We start from the raw sequence: 25105 nt of genomic DNA on the forward strand, positions 1-25105 counted from the left end.
ACAGTGCAGAGAACAGACAGGGCAAGACAGACAACTGCAATGACAGTTACACAAAACTATAAACCCAGTTTCAGGAGTCAGAACCAACAGTGCAGAGAACAGAAAGGGCAAGACAGACAACTGCAATGACAGTTACACAAAATTATAAACACAGTTTCAGGAGTCAGAACCAACAGTGCAGAGAACAGAAAGGGCAAGACAGACAACTGCAATGACAGTTACACAAAACAATAAACCCAGTTTCAGGAGTCAGAACCAACAGTGCAGAGAACAGAAAGGGCAAGACAGACAACTGCAATGACAGTTACACAAAACTATAAACCCAGTGAAAACAAGGAATGAATGGATATTGGGAAGTTGTATCAGGAGTCAGAAGCAGCAGTGCAGAGAAGAGAAAGGGACAGACACAATGACAGTTACACAAAACTATAAACCCAGTGAAAACAAGGAATGAATGGATATTGGGAAGTTGTATCAGGAGTCAGAAGCAGCAGTGCAGAGAAGAGAAAGGGACAGACACAATGACAGTTACACAGAACTATAAACCCAGTGAAAACAAGGAATGAATGAATGCAGTGAAATTGCTTAGAATTTTGATACGCTAAGAACAGTTCAGGGGAGATGTTCCCCTTTAATTGACAGATAATGAAGAACAGGCTGGAGGCAGTTGAGACTCGGGACAGTTTAATGACACAGTTATTTGGTACAATATGGGTGTGGGGTGAAGCTCTGCAGAGAAGGAAGAGGGTTCTTATTACAGGGACACGGGGTGTTATATATAAGCAGTTTTGGGGGGCTTAATGGCAGGCCAGTTGGCTGATCAGCAAGTTATTAAATACTTAATCTTTAAAAAAAAATCAATTTCCTGACAATTTCTAATTTTAACAAAAAAGCAAAGCAAAAAGTCCTTAAGATGGGCCCCTGTGAGAATGTATCCCACCCCCTCGCCCCACTCCCAGCATTAAAGTAAGGGGGGGCACATGTCGGATATGTGATGTACGTGGAGATATAGACCCCCCTGCACTTGGCTGGGGTATCGGGGTGCGAGGGCTTCAACTAAATTAAATTGGGGAAATTGTATTTTGTCATTTCAGTGACATCAGTTGGGGGTGTGACATCATGCTGTGATGTCATTACAGGTTTTACATATAAGTTCCTATAGCTTTATTTAAGTGGCTGGTGAGCTGGGGGGGTGTGTGTTTGAGATATTTCCCAGAATGCTTTGTGTACCCACAGGGTCGGTCAGTTGGAGGCAGGGTAAGTAACTCACGGCCCAGGAGAAACATTATGTGCCGGGGGTAATGGGGCAAAGTGCAAATATTGACTGATTGGCTGAATACAGTGGGCGGGGCACCCAAAGCCAGCGCATTAGTTCTTCTTGCTTTCACCCTTTATGGTTTCGTACGTCCCTTTATCCACAGACTCCAGACCCTGTGGGGGGGACACAGAGATGCAGATTTATATATCCACTGGTCAGGGACAGAAAGCCCAGGATGGGGTTAAATGGGGTGCTTCACCTTTAAGTTAACTCTTTACATGGTATAGAATGGCCAATTCTAAGCAGCTTTACAATTGGTCTTCATTATTTTATTTTTTTAGAGTTTTTAAAATGATTTGCCCTTTTCTTCTGACTCCTTCAGCTTTTAAATGGGGGTCGCTGAACCCATCTAAAAAAACAAATACTCTGTAAGGCTACTAATGTAGTTTTATTGCTGCTTTTATTTTCCTCCTCTTTCTATTCAGGCCTCTCCTATTGATATTCCAGTTTCTTGTTCAATTCAGTGCATGGTTGCTAGGGGAAATTAGACCCTAGCAACAGATGGCTGAAACTGCAAACTGGAGAGCTGCTGAATAAAAAGCTAAATAAGTCAGAAACCACAAATAATAAAGAATGAAAACCAACTGCAAATTGTCTCAGAATATCCCTCTCTACATCATACTAACAGTTAATTTGAAGGTGAACAATCCCTTTAAATAACATTCATCAATAAAGGCCATACTCACCGTGTACTCGCCCTCCTCTCCTTTTTTCTAAAAAAAATGGGGGGAATAAAAGAAATGTTAATGACTGGTTTATTACTTGAATTTTATACTCACACTGTCACTTGGGCATATTTCCTATATACTCTATAGACATTCACAAGGCTGGAGCAACCAGGCCAATCAGAGCATTCAGAACCTTGACAAGGCTGGACCAATCTGTAGCCAATCAAAGCCTTAGAACATTATGGCTCATACCTCCTGCTCTGTAGCCAATCAAAGCCTTAGAACATTATGGCTCATAGCTCCTGTTCTGTAGCCAATCAAAGCCTTAGAACATAATGGCTCATACCCCCTGCTCTGTAGCCAATCAAAGTCTTAGAACAATATGGCTCATACCTCCTGTTCTGTAGCCAATCAAAGCCTTAGAACATTATGGCCCATACCACCTGCTCTGTAGCCAATCAAAGCCTTAGAACATTATGGCTCATACCTCCTGTTCTGTAGCCCTAGAACAGGGATCCCCAACCTTTTGAACCCGTGATCAACATTCAGAAGAAAAAAGAGTTGGGGAGCAACACAAGCATGAAAAATGTTCTTGGGGTGCCAAATAAGGGCTGTGATTGGCCATTTGGTAGCCCCTATGTGGACTGACAACCTACATTGAGACTCTGTTTGGCAGTGCACATGGTTTTTATACAACCAAAACTTGTCCCCAAGCCTGGAATTCAAAAATAAGCTTCTGCTTTGAAGCCAATGGGAGCAACATCCAAGGGGTTGAAGAGCAACATGTTACTCACGAGCTACTGGTTGGGGATCACTGCCCTAGAATATAATGGCCCATACCCCATGCTCTATAGCCAATCAAAGCCTTAGAACATTATGGCTCATACCCCCTGCTCTGTAACCAATCAAAGCCTTAGAACATTATGGTTCATATCCCCCGTTTTGTAGCCAATAAAGGTTAAGAGCATTATGGCTCATACCTCCTGTTCTGTAGCCAATCAAAGTCTTAGAACATTATGGCTCAAACACCCTGCCCAGTTTAGAGCTGTACAGATTCATTATTGGGGTATCATGGAGGCTCCCCCTATGGAATACACAAACCAACAGCACAATAAATAAAATCCCTTTATTTAAAGGTGACTGTGGGTCAGGGCCCAGGCTGCTCGTGTTATACACAGTATATAAATATATATGGGCTGGACTGTGTTGCTAGGGAGGGGGAGAGAGACTTGATGGCACCACAGGGGGAAGTGGTCAGTGATCGCTGGTCACTAAAAAACTCCTGTTCCTTCTTTCGGTTTGACAAGACGCAGACTGTACTGCAGGTTCCTGTATAAAGTGTGTGTATGAGGTGGGGGTGTAAAGGACAAGGGAGATAATAAAATGCTAAGTGTTTATAGAGAGGGAGGGGGGCTCTGTATATACAAGAAGCTGTACCTTTGTGTTAGGATATATATATATATATATATGTGTGTGTGTAAAAACACATTTAGTATAAACCATTACAACAGAAATATAGATAAATATAAGGGTAGGTCTGTAGGGAGAGATGGGGCAGGTATCTGTTATACACAGTATCTAATTACAGAGCCTGCTGGTGGTGAATTAGGAGATACTCATTAGATCCTACTGCTTCTCCTCCACTATCCTGACTCATCCCTAGTATCTCTTTCCTCTATCATCTGTTCCTATAAGACCTTACTCCTCCTCTGCTACAACTTATTCCTCCTTTTTTTACTCCACCACCTGCTTTCTATTTCATTGTGGATAATTACACACAACGACTAAACATCTCCCTCAGAAATGCCTGCCTTGCTCTCATGTTCCACTTCCTTTTCCTAATGACTGTACCTTATTGTTCAACTTCTCCAGCACCAACTCATCTTTTTAATCTCCTCTTCACCCTACTCCCCCACTATCCCCTTCCCAACACATTGTACTCTCCAGCACCCACTTTCCAACTCACCTTCTACACCGTCTCTCCTCCACTATCCCGTTCCCAAATCTACTCCAACATCCCCTCATTGGTACCTACACCTCCTCTCCTCCACTATCCCCTTCCCAACTCTACTCCAACATCCCCTCATTGGTACCTACTCCTCCTCTCCTCCACTATCCAGATAGTTAGAATCTGCTACATCTACTCCAACATCCCCTCATTGGTACCTACTCCTCCTCTCCTCCACTATCCCCTTCCCAACTCTACTCCAACATCCCCTCATTGGTACCTACTCCTCCTCTCCTCCACCAGCTCATTTCTGGATTAATGCAATGATAATCCTTTCTGGATTACTCAGCTCCACCAACATCCCATTTAGAATTCAAGGAACTCTTTTCTCCTCTCCTACTTCACCCACCACCCTTCCATCCCATGATGCTTTATTGCCCCACAACCATCACTAGAAGTCTCACTAAATCCTACTCTTCAGTTCTCCACATCGTTCCAGTCAAAGTAACAGAGAGGTCACGATCTCCAAAAGTGACTTCTCAGAGGGTCCCATGTCAACTGTGCCTGGCGGTTCTATGACCCCTGTTTAGTGTTTGGCTTTAGTTTGGGGGGGGGTCCGTATATATTGACTAAAAACAATTAAGCTGGAAATTGAGGGAACAGAGGAAAATGAAGAGGTGGGAGTTGAGCACAACAGGAGCAAAGTGATAAGTGCAGCAAGAAATGGGGAGAAGAGTGAGAAGAAGAGGTGAATAATGGAGATAGTGCTGCGCTAGTGGGGAAGGGACAGAAGAATAAAGGGGAAATTAACAAAAGAATGAGAAACGCACAAAAAAACAACCCATGGGGGGGGGTTCTGGCTATTATTATAGTTAATCACACTCTATCCTCTATATTTACTACATGGCTTTGTGCAACACTCAGGGATTTCAGTTTATTTACAACATCACATGCTGGTAAAAAGCAGAAGAAATGTTTCCCCAGAAAAAAAACACATCACCGGCCAACCCACCCCCCGGGTCTGGGAAATCATGAGATTTCCTAAACTCTCTCCACCCTCTGCCCCTGGTACCAAAGTGATAAGTCCTTTAGCAACTATATGGGAATTAACTTATATTGTAATGTACCCGGGACCTGCACTCACTTGTACAGCAAAGCACTCAGATCCTATCTGATCCCCATTGTAAGCAGCAGTCCTGTCCTGCTTTATGGCAGCTGAGATTCTAGCTATCTGTATAACAGAACATTCTGTCCCAGTGGCTGCACAGATCCTATCCTGATCCCCATTGTAAGCAAGCAGTCTGTCCTGCTTTATGGCAGCTGAGATTCTAGCTATCTTGTATAACAGAACATTCTGTCCCAGTGGCTGCACATCCTATCTGGATCCCCATTGTAAGCAAGTCCTGTCCTGCTTTATGGCCAGCTGAGATTCTAGCTATCCTGTATAACCATTCTGTCCAGTGGCTGCACAGATCGTTATCTGATCCCCATTGTAAGCAGCAGTCCTGTCCTGCCTTTATATGCAGCTGAATTCTATAGCTATCGGTATAACAGAACATCTCTGTCCCAGTGGCTGCACAGTCCTATTGATCCCGATTGTAAAGCAACAGTCCTGTCCTGCTTTATGGCAGCTGAGATTCTAGCTATCTGTATAACAGAACTCTGTCCCCCAGTGGCTGCACAGATCTTATCTGTACCCCATGTAAGCAGCAGTCTGTCCTCTTTATGGCAGCTGAGATATCCTCCTATTTGTACATAGACAGAAACATCTGTCCCAGTGGCTGCTTGAGCAGATCCTATCTGATCCCCCTGTAAGCAGCAGTCCTGCTGCTCTTGTGCTATAGCTGAGCTATTCATACGTTATCTGTATAACAGACAGTCCCAGTGGCTGCACAGATCCTTATCTGATCCCCATTGTTAAGCAAGCAGTCCTGCCCTTGTATGGCAGTGAGATTCAGCTATCTAGTCCAGTTCTGTGGCTGTGAGTGCAGCAGAGATCCTATCTGATCCCCATTGTACTGAGTCCTGTTGCGTATTGGCAGCTGAGATTCCTGGTAAGCGTGAGGATAACAGAACATTCCTGTCCCAGGTGCTTCCGCTATCTGGCCTCCAGCTGATGCAGCTGAGCTGATCGTGAGTCTATCCCCTATCTATGTCAGTAGCAAGCAGTATGGCTGCTGAATTCTGTACGCCACAGAGTGACATCGTCTGTCCCCAGTAAGATGATCTGATCTTCTGCTCCATGCTGGCTGACTCAGCTAGCTGAAGTCCTACCTTAGCTATCTGTATAACCAGAACAACATTCGTGGTCCCAGTGAGGCTGCACATGATCCTTAATCTGATCCCCATTGGTAAGCAGCAGTCCTGTCCCCTGCCTTTATGGCAGCTGCACCGATTCTAGCTTATCTTGTATAACAGAACATTCTGTCCAGTGGGCTGCACAGATCCTATCTGATCCCCATTGTAAGACAGCCAGTCCTGTTCCGTGCTTTATGGCAGCTGAGATTTCTAGCTATCTGTATTTAACAGAACATTCTGTCCGAGTGGCTTGCACCAGATCCTATCCTGATCCCCATGTAAGCCAGCAGTCCTGTCCTGCTTTAATGGCAGCTGAGATCCTTAGCTATCTGGTATAACAGAACAGTTCCTGTCCCGAGTGGCTGCACCAGACTCCCTCATCCTGAATCCCCATTCGTAAGCAGGCCAGTCCCTGTCCTGCTTGTATGGCAGCCTGACGATTTAGCTATCTGTTATACAGAACATTCCATGTCCCCAAGTGGCTGCACCAGATCCTATTCTGATCCCCATTGTAAGCACAGTCCTGTCCTGCTTTATGGCAGCTTGAGATTCTAGCTATCTGTATAACAGAACATTTCTGTCCCAGTGACTGCACAGATCCTATCTGATCCCCATTGTAAGCAGCAGTCCTGTCACTGCCTTACTATGGCAGCTGAGGATTCTAGCTATCTGTTATAACAGAACATTCTGTCCCAGTGGCCTGCACAGATCCTATCTGATCCCCATTGTAAGCAGCAGTCCTGTCGCTGCTTTTATGGCAGCTGAGATTCTAGCTATCTGTATAACAGAACATTCTGTCCCAGTGGCTGCACAGATCCTATCTGATCCCCATTGTAAGCAGCAGTCCTGTCCTGCTTTATGGCTGGACACATAAATAGGAAGTTCTGGTTGGAGGGAATACCATGTGACCATATTAACCTGTTCCTAGTAGTGACATGTGGTTTCAACTGGACAAGTGTTGGTAGTTGTTCTGCTGCTCAGGAAATAGTGAGATATAGAGATAGCAGTGCGTGTGCTTATATGAAGCGTGTGAACATCAAACCCTGTTATTGTATTCATGAGATGGAACGTGTGATATGATATTCTTCTATTTTATTGCCTATTATTCTCCTCTGTTCATTCTCTCTTCTAAAAGTCACACCGCTGCCTGGTTGCTAGGGGAACTATGACATGATACTAATATCCAGCAACAGTAACTCAGACTGAAAGCCTTACCTGGGCCTCTTCACCAATCTTCTCATAGATCTGTTTTTCAGGGTAGTTTAGGTGCTGCACATAAACAAAACAATATTAGAACATTCAACTTACAGGGGGAGGGGCAGGGAGTCTGTGACTCAAGCAGTGGGTGGAACTAGAACACTCAGATCAAAGTTTACAGGGGAATGGGCAGGTAGGGCAAATCGATAGAGGTCACATTTACTATAGGAAATGGAAACATATAAAGGATAGAACAGAAGTACTTAAAGGCAGAGATGACCTACCTCATAAATAGCCCCGGCTGGTTTGCTCTTCTGGGCTTTTTTTGTCTGTATCTTTAGGAAAGAATGTACAGAAGAAATTCTCAAGAATCTGATATAACCTCAATAAAAAAATACAACCTACATGCATTGCATACATATTAGCAACAATCTACCCCCTTATACCACAATAAGATATAGAGACAGAGACAAGAGGAAAGTGTTGGAAGGGTTACTGTCTGCTCTCTCTCATTTCCCTACAGAAATAGGGATTGGTAGCACTAGATAGGTACCTAATATATAGAGACAAGAGGAAAGTGTTGGAAGGGTTACTGTCTGCTCTCTCTCATTTCCCTACAGAAATAGGGATTGGTAACACTATATAGGTACCTAATATATAGAGACAAGAGGAAAGTGTTGGAAGGGTTACTGTCTGCTCTCTCTCATTTCCCTACAGAAATAGGGATTGGTAACACTAGATAGGTACCTAATATATAATAATGTGAGATTTCAGCTAGTGGATGTGTTGCCCTCACCTTGAGGTGGCAGTAGAGAGCAGTGAGCACAATGCCATAGAGGAAGAGTATTGCATCCAGGATGTAGCAGATCTCAGGTTCCTTTAGAGCAGCTTCTTAGAATAAAGGAGACCATAATGTATATCATTATTATCATCACATGTATAAGGTACCGACATATTCCACTGCGCTGTACAATAGAAGGTTGTTCACAGGAAATGTACAAATCACATACAGATGGATACAGGAGATATATATATATATATATATATATATATACACACACAGGTATGGGATCCAGTATCCAGAAACCCATTATTCGGAAAGGCCGTCTCCCACAGACTCCATTTTATCCAATTAATATACATTTATAAAAATGATTTCCTTTTTCTGTGTAATAATAAAACAGTAGTTTGTACTTGATCCCAACTAAGATATAATTAATCCTTATTGGAAGCAAAACCAGCCTATTGGGTTTATTTCATGTTTATATGATTTTCTAGTAGACTTATGGAATGAAGATCCAAATTATAGAAAGATCCCTTATCCGGAAAACCCCAGGTCCTAAGCATTCTGGATAAGAGGTCCCATACATGTACATGTTATTCATAATAATAATAATAATAATAATATGTACACTTTTAAAAATTATTTCCTTTTTCTGTGTAATAATAAAACAGTATCTTGTACTTGATCCCAACTAATATATAATTAATCCTTATTGGAGGCAAAACCAGCCTATTGGCTTTATTTCATGTTTATATGATTTTCTAGTAGACTTAAGGTATGAAGATCCAAATTACTGTAAGATCCCTAATCCAGAAAACCTCAGGTCCCAAGCATTCTGGATTACAGGTCCTTCCCATTAAATAAAATCTACATCGGCAGAGCTTTACACCAAAATTCATCTAAAATCTAAGCAGCGATTAACACAATGGAGCACATTGAGCAATTCTCCACCAAATTATTTAAAAAATCCCCAAATTCAGTTGCACAGGCTACGGGCTCAGTATATTTATTTAAATGTATCATAATGTTCATCTTCCACCAATTTAAAAATGAATTTCAGTTTCCGCCAAATCGGAAAAAGTGTCACAAATGTAACAAACTCACGAAGGGTATTTTGGTTATTTTAGGGATTTGTCAAAATGTTGCCAAATTTTCAAACTTGTGCCCCAAATGTTTTTCTCTATAACGACAAATAATGGCGCAATATATTTCCTGACATTTTCACCATCGTGTAAAAATAAATTTATAAACGAGAAATAAAATTCTGTGTATAGAGATGCACAAGGGGAAGTGTTCAATGTACCCCCAAACAGAAAAAAATAGCTCTTGCTAAATAACGATATTAAAGTTGTCGAAAAAAGGGGAACAACAGCGTTGTTTATTGTTATACAAATAACACACAACATGTAGCACTGGCTTATAACGCCCTGACATGTCGTCTCAGCTGGCAAAATATTATGTCTTAGCCATGTTGTATGTAGTAGCCAAGTGTGGCTTTAATATGCTGGACACAATATTTCTAGCTGCTACTTATGGATGGTAATAGATCCCTAAATCTGGGGTATTATACATGGAATTGGCACTGTATTTATCTGCTGTGTGTTCTGGGGTATTATACATGGAATTGGCCCTGTATTTATCTGCTGTGTGTTCTGGGGTATTATACATGGAATTGGCCCTGTATTTATCTGCTGTGTGTTCTGGGGTATTATACATGGAATTGGCCCTGTATTTATCTGCTGTGTGTTCTGGGGTATTATACATGGAATTGGCCCTGTATTTATCTGCTGTGTGTTCTGGGGTTTTATACATGGAATTGGCCCTGTATTTATCTGCTGTGTGTTCTGGGGTATTATACATGGAATTGGCACTGTATTTATCTGCTGTGTGTTCTGGGGTATTATACATGGAATTGGTCCTGTATTTATCTGCTGTGTGTTCTGGGGTATTATACATGGAATTGGCCCTGTATTTATCCTGCTGTGTGTTCTGGGTATTATACATGGAATTGGTCCTGTATTTATCTGCTATGTGTTCTGGGGTATTATACATGGAATTGGCCACTGTATTATCCTGTTGTGTGTTCTGGGGTATTATACATGGAATTGGCTCTGTATTTATCTGCTGTGTGTTCTGGGTATTATACATGGAATTGGCACTGTATTTATCTGCTGTGTGTTCTGGGGTATTATACATGGAATTGGTCCTGTATTTATCTGCTATGTGTTCTGGGGTATTATACATGGAATTGGCACTGTATTTATCCTGTTGTGTGTTCTGGGGTATTATACATGGAATTGGCTCTGTATTTATCTGCTGTGTGTTCTGGGTATTATACATGGAATTGGCACTGTATTTATCTGCTGTGTGTTCTGGGGTATTATACATGGAATTGGTCCTGTATTTATCTGCTATGTGTTCTGGGGTATTATACATGGAATTGGCACTGTATTTATCTGCTGTGTGTTCTGGGGTATTATACATGGAATTGGCCCTGTATTTATCTGCTGTGTGTTCTGGGGTTTTATACATGGAATTGGCCCTGTATTTATCTGCTGTGTGTTCTGGGGTATTATACATGGAATTGGCACTGTATTTATCTGCTGTGTGTTCTGGGGTATTATACATGGAATTGGCCCTGTATTTATCCTGCTGTGTGTTCTGGGTATTATACATGGAATTGGTCCTGTATTTATCTGCTATGTGTTCTGGGGTATTATACATGGAATTGGCACTGTATTTATCCTGTTGTGTGTTCTGGGGTATTATACATGGAATTGGCTCTGTATTTATCTGCTGTGTGTTCTGGGTATTATACATGGAATTGGCCCTGTATTTATCTGCTGTGTGTTCTGGGGTATTATACATGGAATTGGCACTGTATTTATCTGCTGTGTGTTCTGGGGTATTATACATGGAATTGGCCCTGTATTTATCTGCTGTGTGTTCTGGGGTATTATACATGGAATTGGCACTGTATTTATCCTGCTGTGTGTTCTGGGGTATTATACATGGAATTGGTCCTGTATTTATCTGCTGTGGGATCTGGGTATTATACATGGAATTGGCTCTGTATTTATCTGCTGTGTGTTCTGGGGTATTATACATGGAACTGGCACTGTATTTATCTGCTGTGTGTTCTGGGGTATTATACATGGAATTGGCTCTGTATTTATCTGCTGTGTGTTCTGGGGTATTATACATGGAATTGGCCCTGTATTTATCTGCTGTGTGTTCTGGGGTATTATACATGGAATTGGCTCTGTATTTATCTGCTGTGTGTTCTGGGGTATTATACATGGAACTGGCACTGTATTTATCTGCTGTGTGTTCTGGGTATTATACATGGAATTGGCCCTGTATTTATCTGCTGTGTGTTCTGGGGTATTATACATGGAATTGGCCCTGTATTTATCTGCTGTGTGTTCTGGGGTATTATACATGGAATTGGCACTGTATTTATCTGCTGTGGGTTCTGGGGTATTATACATGGAATTGGCCCTGTATTTATCTGCTGTGTGTTCTGGGGTATTATACATGGAATTGGCTCTGTATTTATCTGCTGTGTGTTCTGGGTATTATACATGGAATTGGCCCTGTATTTATCTGCTGTGTGTTCTGGGGTATTATACATGGAATTGGCCCTGTATTTATCCTGCTGTGTGTTCTGGGGTATTATACATAGAATTGGCCCTGTATTTATCCTGCTGTGTGTTCTGGGGTATTATACATGGAATTGGCACTGTATTTATCTGCTGTGTGTTCTGGGTATTATACATGGAATTGGCCCTGTATTTATCTGCTGTGGGTTCTGGGGTATTATACATGGAATTGGTCCTGTATTTATCCTGCTGTGTGTTCTGGGGTATTATACATGGAACTGGCACTGTATTTATCTGCTGTGGGTTCTGGGGTATTATACATGGAATTGGCCCTGTATTTATCTGCTGTGGGTTCTGGGTATTATACATGGAATTGGCCCTGTATTTATCCTGCTGTGTGTTCTGGGTATTATACATGGAATTGGTCCTGTATTTATCTGCTGTGGGTTTTGGGGTATTATACATGGAATTGGCACTGTATTTATCCTGCTGTGTGTTCTGGGGTATTATACATGGAATTGGTCCTGTATTTATCTGCTGTGGGTTCTGGGTATTATACATGGAATTGGCTCTGTATTTATCTGCTGTGTGTTCTGGGGTATTATACATGGAACTGGCACTGTATTTATCTGCTGTGTGTTCTGGGTATTATACATGGAATTGACACTGTATTTATCCTGCTGTGTGTTCTGGGGTATTATACATGGAACTGGCACTGTATTTATCTGCTGTGGGTTCTGGGGTATTATACATGGAATTGGCTCTGTATTTATCTGCTGTGTGTTCTGGGTATTATACATGGAATTGGCCCTGTATTTATCTGCTGTGTGTTCTGTGGTATTATACATGGAATTGGCCCTGTATTTATCCTGCTGTGTGTTCTGGGGTATTATACATGGAATTGGCCCTGTATTTATCCTGCTGTGTGTTCTGGGGTATTATACATGGAACTGGCCCTGTATTTATCTGCTGTGTGTTCTGGGGTATTATACATGGAATTGGCCCTGTATTTATCTGCTGTGGGTTCTGGGGTATTATACATGGAATTGGCCCTGTATTTATCTGCTGTGGGTTCTGGGTATTATACATGGAATTGGCCCTGTATTTATCCTGCTGTGTGTTCTGGGTATTATACATGGAATTGGTCCTGTATTTATCTGCTGTGTGTTCTGGGGTTTTATACATGGAATTGGCCCTGTATTTATCTGCTGTGTGTTCTGGGGTATTATACATGGAATTGGCACTGTATTTATCTGCTGTGTGTTCTGGGGTATTATACATGGAATTGGCCCTGTATTTATCCTGCTGTGTGTTCTGGGTATTATACATGGAATTGGTCCTGTATTTATCTGCTATGTGTTCTGGGGTATTATACATGGAATTGGCACTGTATTTATCCTGTTGTGTGTTCTGGGGTATTATACATGGAATTGGCTCTGTATTTATCTGCTGTGTGTTCTGGGTATTATACATGGAATTGGCCCTGTATTTATCTGCTGTGTGTTCTGGGGTATTATACATGGAATTGGCACTGTATTTATCTGCTGTGTGTTCTGGGGTATTATACATGGAATTGGCCCTGTATTTATCTGCTGTGTGTTCTGGGGTATTATACATGGAATTGGCACTGTATTTATCCTGCTGTGTGTTCTGGGGTATTATACATGGAATTGGTCCTGTATTTATCTGCTGTGGGTTCTGGGTATTATACATGGAATTGGCTCTGTATTTATCTGCTGTGTGTTCTGGGGTATTATACATGGAACTGGCACTGTATTTATCTGCTGTGTGTTCTGGGGTATTATACATGGAATTGGCTCTGTATTTATCTGCTGTGTGTTCTGGGGTATATACATGGAATTGGCCCTGTATTTATCTGCTGTGTGTTCTGGGGTATTATACATGGAATTGGCTCTGTATTTATCTGCTGTGTGTTCTGGGGTATTATACATGGAACTGGCACTGTATTTATCTGCTGTGTGTTCTGGGTATTATACATGGAATTGGCCCTGTATTTATCTGCTGTGTGTTCTGGGGTATTATACATGGAATTGGCCCTGTATTTATCTGCTGTGTGTTCTGGGGTATTATACATGGAATTGGCACTGTATTTATCTGCTGTGGGTTCTGGGGTATTATACATGGAATTGGCCCTGTATTTATCTGCTGTGTGTTCTGGGGTATTATACATGGAATTGGCTCTGTATTTATCTGCTGTGTGTTCTGGGTATTATACATGGAATTGGCCCTGTATTTATCTGCTGTGTGTTCTGGGGTATTATACATGGAATTGGCCCTGTATTTATCCTGCTGTGTGTTCTGGGGTATTATACATAGAATTGGCCCTGTATTTATCCTGCTGTGTGTTCTGGGGTATTATACATGGAATTGGCACTGTATTTATCTGCTGTGTGTTCTGGGTATTATACATGGAATTGGCCCTGTATTTATCTGCTGTGGGTTCTGGGGTATTATACATGGAATTGGTCCTGTATTTATCCTGCTGTGTGTTCTGGGGTATTATACATGGAACTGGCACTGTATTTATCTGCTGTGGGTTCTGGGGTATTATACATGGAATTGGCCCTGTATTTATCTGCTGTGGGTTCTGGGTATTATACATGGAATTGGCCCTGTATTTATCCTGCTGTGTGTTCTGGGTATTATACATGGAATTGGTCCTGTATTTATCTGCTGTGGGTTTTGGGGTATTATACATGGAATTGGCACTGTATTTATCCTGCTGTGTGTTCTGGGGTATTATACATGGAATTGGTCCTGTATTTATCTGCTGTGGGTTCTGGGTATTATACATGGAATTGGCTCTGTATTTATCTGCTGTGTGTTCTGGGGTATTATACATGGAACTGGCACTGTATTTATCTGCTGTGTGTTCTGGGTATTATACATGGAATTGACACTGTATTTATCCTGCTGTGTGTTCTGGGGTATTATACATGGAACTGGCACTGTATTTATCTGCTGTGGGTTCTGGGGTATTATACATGGAATTGGCTCTGTATTTATCTGCTGTGTGTTCTGGGTATTATACATGGAATTGGCCCTGTATTTATCTGCTGTGTGTTCTGTGGTATTATACATGGAATTGGCCCTGTATTTATCCTGCTGTGTGTTCTGGGGTATTATACATGGAATTGGCCCTGTATTTATCCTGCTGTGTGTTCTGGGGTATTATACATGGAACTGGCCCTGTATTTATCTGCTGTGTGTTCTGGGGTATTATACATGGAATTGGCCCTGTATTTATCTGCTGTGGGTTCTGGGGTATTATACATGGAATTGGCCCTGTATTTATCTGCTGTGGGTTCTGGGTATTATACATGGAATTGGCCCTGTATTTATCCTGCTGTGTGTTCTGGGTATTATACATGGAATTGGTCCTGTATTTATCTGCTGTGGGTTCTGGGGTATTATACATGGAATTGGCCCTGTATTTATCTGCTGTGTGTTCTGGGGTATTATACATGGAATTGGTCCTGTATTTATCTGCTGTGGGTTCTGGGGTATTATACATGGAATTGGCCCTGTATTTATCTGCTGTGGGTTCTGGGTATTATACATGGAATTGGCCCTGTATTTATCCTGCTGTGTGTTCTGGGTATTATACATGGAATTGGTCCTGTATTTATCTGCTGTGGGTTCTGGGGTATTATACATGGAATTGGCCCTGTATTTATCCTGCTGTGTGTTCTGGGGTATTATACATGGAATTGGTCCTGTATTTATCTGCTGTGGGTTCTGGGTATTATACATGGAATTGGCTCTGTATTTATCTGCTGTGTGTTCTGGGGTATTATACATGGAACTGGCACTGTATTTATCTGCTGTGTGTTCTGGGGTATTATACATGGAATTGACACTGTATTTATCCTGCTGTGTGTTCTGGGGTATTATACATGGAACTGGCACTGTATTTATCTGCTGTGGGTTCTGGGGTATTATACATGGAATTGGCTCTGTATTTATCTGCTGTGTGTTCTGGGTATTATACATGGAATTGGCCCTGTATTTATCTGCTGTGTGTTCTGGGGTATTATACATGGAATTGGCCCTGTATTTATCCTGCTGTGTGTTCTGGGTATTATACATGGAATTGGCCCTGTATTTATCTGCTGTGGGTTCTGGGGTATTATACATGGAATTGGTCCTGTATTTATCCTGCTGTGTGTTCTGGGGTATTATACATGGAATTGGCACTGTATTTATCTGCTGTGTGTGTTCTGGGTATTATACATGGAATTGGCACTGTATTTATCTGCTGTGGGTTCTGGGGTATTATACATGGAACTGGCACTGTATTTATCTGCTGTGGGTTCTGGGTATTATACATGGAATTGGTCCTGTATTTATCTGCTGTGTGTTCTGGGGTATTATACATGGAACTGGCACTGTATTTATCTGCTGTGTGTTCTGGGTATTATACATGGAATTGGCCCTGTATTTATCTGCTGTGTGTTCTGGGGTATTATACATGGAATTGGCACTGTATTTATCTGCTGTGTGTTCTGGGGTATTATACATGGAATTGGCTCTGTATTTATCTGCTGTGTGTTCTGGGTATTATACATGGAATTGGCCCTGTATTTATCTGCTGTGTGTTCTGGGTATTATACATGGAATTGGCCCTGTATTTATCCTGCTGTGTGTTCTGGGTATTATACATGGAATTGGCACTGTATTTATCCCACTTTGTGGTCTGGGGTATTATACATGGAATTGGCCCTGTATTTATCCTGCTGTGTGTTCTGGGGTATTATACATGGAATTGGCCCTGTATTTATCCTGCTGTGTGTTCTGGGTATTATACATGGAATTGGTCCTGTATTTATCTGCTATGTGTTCTGGGGTATTATACATGGAATTGGCACTGTATTTATCTGCTGTGTGTTCTGGGGTATTATACATGGAATTGGTCCTGTATTTATCTGCTATGTGTTCTGGGGTATTATACATGGAATTGGCCCTGTATTTATCCTGTTGTGTGTTCTGGGGTATTATACATGGAATTGGCACTGTATTTATCTGCTGTGTGTTCTGGGGTATTATACATGGAATTGGCACTGTATTTATCCTGTTGTGTGTTCTGGGGTATTATACATGGAATTGGCCCTGTATTTATCCTGCTGTGTGTTCTGGGTATTATACATGGAATTGGCACTGTATTTATCCCACTTTGTGGTCTGGGGTATTATACATGGAATTGGCCCTGTATTTATCCTGCTGTGTGTTCTGGGGTATTATACATGGAATTGGCCCTGTATTTATCCTGCTGTGTGTTCTGGGTATTATACATGGAATTGGTCCTGTATTTATCTGCTATGTGTTCTGGGGTATTATACATGGAATTGGCACTGTATTTATCTGCTGTGTGTTCTGGGGTATTATACATGGAATTGGTCCTGTATTTATCTGCTATGTGTTCTGGGGTATTATACATGGAATTGGCCCTGTATTTATCCTGTTGTGTGTTCTGGGGTATTATACATGGAATTGGCACTGTATTTATCTGCTGTGTGTTCTGGGGTATTATACATGGAATTGGCACTGTATTTATCCTGTTGTGTGTTCTGGGGTATTATACATGGAATTGGCTCTGTATTTATCTGCTGTGTGTTCTGGGTATTATACATGGAATTGGCCCTGTATTTATCTGCTGTGTGTTCTGGGGTATTATACATGGAATTGGCACTGTATTTATCTGCTGTGTGTTCTGGGGTTTTATACATGGAATTGGCCCTGTATTTATCTGCTGTGTGTTCTGGGGTATTATACATGGAATTGGCACTGTATTTATCTGCTGTGTGTTCTGGGGTATTATACATGGAATTGGCCCTGTATTTATCCTGCTGTGTGTTCTGGGGTATTATACATGGAATTGGCCCTGTATTTATCCTGCTGTGTGTTCTGGGGTATTATACATGGAATTGGCACTGTATTTATCTGCTGTGTGTTCTGGGTATTATACATGGAATTGGCCCTGTATTTATCTGCTGTGGGTTCTGGGGTATTATACATGGAATTGGTCCTGTATTTATCCTGCTGTGTGTTCTGGGGTATTATACATGGAACTGGCACTGTATTTATCTGCTGTGGGTTCTGGGGTATTATACATGGAATTGGCCCTGTATTTATCTGCTGTGGGTTCTGGGTATTATACATGGAATTGGCCCTGTATTTATCTGCTGTGGGTTCTGGGTATTATACATGGAATTGGCCCTGTATTTATCCTGCTGTGTGTTCTGGGTATTATACATGGAATTGGTCCTGTATTTATCTGCTGTGGGTTTTGGGGTATTATACATGGAATTGGCCCTGTATTTATCCTGCTGTGTGTTCTGGGGTATTATACATCGAATTGGTCCTGTATTTATCTGCTGTGGGTTCTGGGTATTATACATGGAATTGGCTCTGTATTTATCTGCTGTGTGTTCTGGGTATTATACATGGAATTGACACTGTATTTATCCTGCTGTGTGTTCTGGGGTATTATACATGGAACTGGCACTGTATTTATCTGCTGTGGGTTCTGGGGTATTATACATGGAATTGGCTCTGTATTTATCTGCTGTGTGTTCTGGGTATTATACATGGAACTGGCACTGTATTTATCTGCTGTGTGTTCTGGGGTATTATACATGGAATTGGCTCTGTATTTATCTGCTGTGTGTTCTGGGGTATTATACATGGAATTGGCCCTGTATTTATCCTGCTGTGTGTTCTGGGGTATTATACATGGAATTGGCCCTGTATTTATCCTGCTGTGTGTTCTGGGGTATTATACATGGAACTGGCACTGTATTTATCTGCTGTGGGTTCTGGGGTATTATACATGGAATTGGCCCTGTATTTATCTGCTGTGGGTTCTGGGTATTATACATGGAATTGGCCCTGTATTTATCCTGCTGTGTGTTCTGGGTATTATACATGGAATTGGTCCTGTATTTATCTGCTGTGGGTTCTGGGGTATTATACATGGAATTGGCCCTGTATTTATCCTGTTGTGTGTTCTGGGGTATTATACATGGAATTGGTCCTGTATTTATCTGCTGTGGGTTCTGGGTATTATACATGGAATTGGCTCTGTATTTATCTGCTGTGTGTTCTGGGGTATTATACATGGAACTGGCACTGTATTTATCTGCTGTGTGTTCTGGGTATTATACATGGAATTGACACTGTATTTATCCTGCTGTGTGTTCTGGGGTATTATACATGGAACTGGCACTGTATTTATCTGCTGTGGGTTCTGGGGTATTATACATGGAATTGGCCCTGTATTTATCTGCTGTGTGTTCTGGGGTATTATACATGGAATTGGCCCTGTATTTATCCTGCTGTTTGTTCTGGGTATTATACATGGAATTGGCCCTGTATTTATCTGCTGTGGGTTCTGGGGTATTATACATGGAATTGGCACTGTATTTATCTGCTGTGTGTTCTGGGTATTATACATGGAATTGGCACTGTATTTATCTGCTGTGTGTTCTGGGTATTATACATGGAATTGGCCCTGTATTTATCTGCTGTGGGTTCTGGGGTATTATACATGGAACTGGCACTGTATTTATCTGCTGTGGGTTCTGGGGTATTATACATGGAATTGACACTGTATTTATCTGCTGTGGGTTCTGGGGTATTATACATGGAATTGACACTGTATTTATCTGCTGTGGGTTCTGGGGTATTATACATGGAATTGGCACTGTATTTATCTGCTGTGGGTTCTGGGGTATTATACATGGAATTAGCCCTGTATTTATCTGCTGTGTGTTCTGGGGTATTATACATGGAATTGGTCCTGTATTTATCCTGCTGTGTGTTCTGGGGTATTATACATGGAATTGGCACTGTATTTATCTGCTGTGTGTTCTGGGGTATTATACATGGAATTGACCCTGTATTTATCTGCTGTGTGTTCTGGGGTATTATACATGGAATTGGTCCTGTATTTATCTGCTGTGTGTTCTGGGTATTATACATGGAATTGGCCCTGTATTTATCTGCTGTGTGTTCTGGGGTATTATACATGGAATTGGCCCTGTATTTATCTGCTGTGTGTTCTGGGGTATTATACATGGAATTGGCCCTGTATTTATCCTGTTGTTTGTTCTGGGTATTATACATGGAATTGGCCCTGTATTTATCTGCTGTGGGTTCTGGGGTATTATACATGGAATTGGCACTGTATTTATCTGCTGTGTGTTCTGGGTATTATACATGGAATTGGCACTGTATTTATCTGCTGTGTGTTCTGGGTATTATACATGGAATTGGCCCTGTATTTATCTGCTGTGGGTTCTGGGGTATTATACATGGAATTGACACTGTATTTATCTGCTGTGGGTTCTGGGGTATTATACATGGAATTGACACTGTATTTATCTGCTGTGGGTTCTGGGGTATTATACATGGAATTGGCACTGTATTTATCTGCTGTGGGTTCTGGGGTATTATACATGGAATTAGCCCTGTATTTATCTGCTGTGTGTTCTGGGGTATTATACATGGAATTGGTCCTGTATTTATCCTGCTGTGTGTTCTGGGGTATTATACATGGAACTGGCACTGTATTTATCTGCTGTGTGTTCTGGGTATTATACATGGAATTGGCACTGTATTTATCTGCTGTGTGTTCTGGGTATTATACATGGAATTGGCCCTGTATTTATCTGCTGTGGGTTCTGGGGTATTATACATGGAATTGACACTGTATTTATCTGCTGTGGGTTCTGGGGTATTATACATGGAATTGACACTGTATTTATCTGCTGTGGGTTCTGGGGTATTATACATGGAATTGGCACTGTATTTATCTGCTGTGGGTTCTGGGGTATTATACATGGAATTAGCCCTGTATTTATCTGCTGTGTGTTCTGGGGTATTATACATGGAATTGGTCCTGTATTTATCCTGCTGTGTGTTCTGGGGTATTATACATGGAATTGGCCCTGTATTTATCCTGCTGTGTGTTCTGGGGTATTATACATGGAACTGGCACTGTATTTATCTGCTGTGGGTTCTGGGGTATTATACATGGAATTGACACTGTATTTATCTGCTGTGGGTTCTGGGGTATTATACATGGAATTGGCACTGTATTTATCTGCTGTGGGTTCTGGGGTATTATACATGGAATTAGCCCTGTATTTATCTGCTGTGTGTTCTGGGGTATTATACATGGAATTGGTCCTGTATTTATCTGCTGTGTGTTCTGGGGTATTATACATGGAATTGACCCTGTATTTATCTGCTGTGTGTTCTGGGGTATTATACATGGAATTGGTCCTGTATTTATCTGCTGTGTGTTCTGGGTATTATACATGGAATTGGCCCTGTATTTATCTGCTGTGTGTTCTGGGGTATTATACATGGAATTGGCTCTGTATTATTTAACCTCCCCAAATACAAAAATGATCCTCTGCCTACGGATGAACTATAAACTGAAACTGAAAGGGATCCCAGGTACATGTAATATATAAAAAAACATTTTTTATTGGCAAACAATTAATATATTTGAATACTTGAATATTGGAGTTTGTACTAATTGTATATGGGAACAGAGGTTTCCTAATTGCTCCATCAACTACAGCACATTAGACTTGTTTATACATATTATTTGGATGGTAATTAGCACCGGTGGACAGAGTTTAAAAAACGAAGCACATAATTACCCCTATATCATTATAAAGAAGTCAGATGCCAAGATTAAAATAAGTAATAGTGTATATATATATATATATATATATATATATATATATATATATATATATATATATATTTACTACTTGCCTTTGGTGATCAATTAATGGACAAACTGTATTGCAATGTATTGACATCGGTATTCACTTATTATATCTGAATGGGATTATATATACAAGGGGCCCCTCAATCTAATCTGGATTGTCTTTATTTTTATGGGTTCGGCGGATTACGCTGATTAAAGGTATAATTAATAAATATGACCTTTTCTTTTATAATGAATATGTAGGTTTAGTTAAGTCTAGGGAGTTTAATATCTTTTATATAATTGGACACCCCAGATCTATATAATATCTATTCACCAATAGGAATTTAATATGTTCATTGGGGGCCCCAGAATTTCTCTTCTCATAACGGAATTATTTGAAATGGGGGTCGTACCTGCTCCTCTGACGCTGAGAAGGATCACGACGACTGTAGGAATCCACATTGCTGATGGTAGAGAAGTTGGGGGGTCGGCTGGGTGTCGGGGTCAGTGAACTCTTTGCTGGTTACAAGCCTGTGTTGCTGCCTGACACTTGGAGAGACGAGTTATGTCCAAAACTGCACCGGAAGCTGCTTCTGCCTCTGGGCCTCTCCCTCCCACTCACCACTCGCTTCTTCAGCTACAGCTCAACTTCTTTCTTTACTTCTTTTTCCTATTCAAGGAGTTTTGCAACAAACCCCATTGTGTCTGCAGGAGACACTTCCTCCTCTGAACTCACAGTCTGCTTCCACTTGTCACTAGATATTCCTGGGACCCACAGTTAATTCGATTTCTGTACAGAGCTTTTACCAATATTTATTGAAATTGCACATGAATTAGGGCCTCATGGGGCAGCCACAGGGTCTGCTTCGCCTGTAGTTCCGCCCTGTATCTAGAACACAATAACTGTGTGTGTGTATATATATATATATAGGAGCTGCTCATTAGAGGGTGCAGCTTATTCTCTGTGTTTTTCTATTGATAGGGTGGGAGCTGCCATACACAGTATAATGGAACAGGTTATTGGAAGTCTGACCCAATTCAATTTCTGCAGTAATAGTGTCTCTGCTCTATGAGGCAAGATTGTGTGTTTGTGGCACCGTCGAAGCAGCAAAAATAAAAATAAAGTTCCTACTGGGGCAATAGCAATGACTCCTCTCTGCTCCATACTGACCTCTGCTGCTCACCTTACGGAACTACATCACTAATACCAGCTGCAGGGCAAATATAGCCGAGTGCTGCATCATCGCACAGTGATGTCACCCCTGTTTTTCGTGGGACAGTCCCAATTTTGACAGCTCAACTCGCAGTCCCAGGATTGTTACTGAAATGTCCCGACTTTCTCTTTCATCTCCTGCACTACAGCCTGCCAATTGTTTCTTGTCTTATCTTAAATTGTTACAATTGTTTCTTGTCTTATCTTAAATTGTTACAATTGTTTCTTGGCTTATCTTAAATTGTTACAATTGTTTCTTGGCTTATCTTAAATTGTTACAATTGTTTCTTGGCTTATCTTAAATTGTTACAATTGTTTCTTGGTTTATCTTAAATTGTTACAATTGTTTCTTTGCTTACCTTAAATTGTTACAATTGTTTCTTTGCTTATCTTAAATTTTTACAATTGTTTCTTTGCTTATCTTAAATTTTTACAATTGTTTCTTTGCTTATCTTAAATTGTTACAATTGTTTCTTTGCTTATCTATAATTGTTACAATTGTTTCTTTGCTTATCTTAAATTTTTACAATTGTTTCTTTGCTTATCTATATTTGTTACAAAAGTATATAAGTATCTATTCTAGGCTCTCTGCCAATTGGTTCAGAAATGTATCTTTTTCTGGCTGTTGTCAGGAGAAAGAAAGAGGCTGATGTTCTTCTGCTTAGGAAAGATGTGAGAAAGGTTTCTAATTGTATTCCTAAGCAGAAGAACATCAGCCTCTTTCTCCTGACAACTTCCTTGACTACTTGCTGGTCAGACTGGTGGGAAACTGACCAGCAGGTAAATTTAGGCCATACATTTAATTAATCCTAGACCTTAACTTTAATTAATCCTATGCCATAACTTTAATTCATTCTAGGCCATAAATTTAATTAATTCTAGGTCATAACTTTAATTAATCCTAGGCCATAATTTATAAATTTAATTAATCCTAGGCCATAACTTTAATTAATTCTAGGCCTTAACTTTAATTAATCCTATGCCATAACTTTAATTCATTCTAGGCCATCCTAAGGCCATAACAAATTAAATCTAGGCCATAACTTTAATTAATCTTAGGCCATAATTTATAACTTTAATTAATCCTAGGCCATAACTTTAATTAATTCTAGGCCTTAACTTAAATTAAATCAAGGCCATAACTTTAGAAGCATTAGGCCGTCCTGCAAAGGGTAAAGTACAACATCCCAACGGGCTGCAAAAATTAATTCTAAGGCCTTCACTTTAATTAATCCTAGGCCATAATTTTATTGTTAACATGTATTTATATTGTGCCAACATATTGCATAGCACTGTACATAATTTATAACTTTAATTAATCCTAGGCCATAACTTTATTTAATCTTATGTCATAACTTTAATTAATTCTAGGCCATAACATTAGAAGCATCAGGCCGTCCTGCAAAGGGTAAAGTACAACATCTCAACTGGCTGCAAAAAAAGACATTCTGTACATAACCTGTCTGCAGCTTGACTTTCCCTTTAAACATTTAGCTGGATAATAAACTTGCCGTACAATTAAATTAACTTTAGTGTGTTATACAATGTCCTGTTCCTAGAAACTTTGCAATTGGTCTTATTTATTTTATATAGCTTAAGAATTATTTGCCTTCCTCTTTTCTTCCCGATTTTTAAATGGGGGTCACTGACCCCAGCAGCCAGAATTTTATCAAAGGGGTCATTCACTTTTGAGTTAACTGTTAGTATGATGTAGAGAGGGATATTCTGAGACAATTTGCAATTGTTTATCAGGTTATTATTATTTGTGGTTTTTGAGTTATTTAGCTTTTTATTCAGCAGCTCTCCAGTTTGCAATTTAGGCTGGTTGCTGGGGTCCAAATTTCCCTAGCAACCATGCATTGATTTGAATAAGAGACGAATATGAATAGGAGAGGCCTCAATAGAAAGATGAGGATTAAAAGTAACAATAACATTATATTTGTAGCCTTACAGAGCATTTGAAAGCTGAAAAGAGTCAAAAGAAGAAGGCAAAAAACTATAAAAATAAATAAATAATGAAGACCAATTGAAAAGTTTCTTAGAATCAGCAATTAATCAGCAGTTAACTTAAAGGTGAACCACCCCTTTCATTTTTATTGCTGATCCTTCGGTTTATTCCCTCAACAATTTATTTACCAGTCTCTTACTGAAACCACTGCTTGGTTGCTACGGTGACTAAGACCCTAGCAACCGCATAGCTGCCAAACTGGAGAGCTGCAGAAAAAATGATGAAAAATCACAAAAAACAAAGACCGACTGTAATAAAGAGCTTCCCTAATATGCAGCGTAGGTACATGGTGGTATGTGTAGAATAAAAGTACAGGGGATC

The 25105-nt window shown here is 40.6% G+C and overlaps 1 protein-coding gene across 2 annotated transcripts; it reads right to left on the bottom strand.

Moving 5' to 3' along the window:
* Positions 1–667: 667 nt before the first annotated feature.
* fcrg.S (FcRgamma subunit S homeolog) lies at positions 668–22213 on the bottom strand. 2 transcript variants are annotated; one of them, XM_018231908.2, is made up of 6 exons: positions 21977–22213; positions 8226–8320; positions 7714–7764; positions 7448–7501; positions 2005–2031; positions 668–1431 (listed from the first exon to the last, which is right to left on the bottom strand). In XM_018231908.2, the coding sequence occupies exons 1-6, from the start codon at positions 22023–22025 to the stop codon at positions 1369–1371; spliced, it is 339 nt and encodes a 112-aa protein (XP_018087397.1). In that variant the 5' UTR covers positions 22026–22213; the 3' UTR covers positions 668–1368.
* Positions 22214–25105: the final 2892 nt, after the last annotated feature.

Source organism: Xenopus laevis, chromosome 8S (assembly GCF_017654675.1).
Source record: "Xenopus laevis strain J_2021 chromosome 8S, Xenopus_laevis_v10.1, whole genome shotgun sequence".
Classification (NCBI taxonomy): Eukaryota; Metazoa; Chordata; class Amphibia; order Anura; family Pipidae; genus Xenopus; species Xenopus laevis.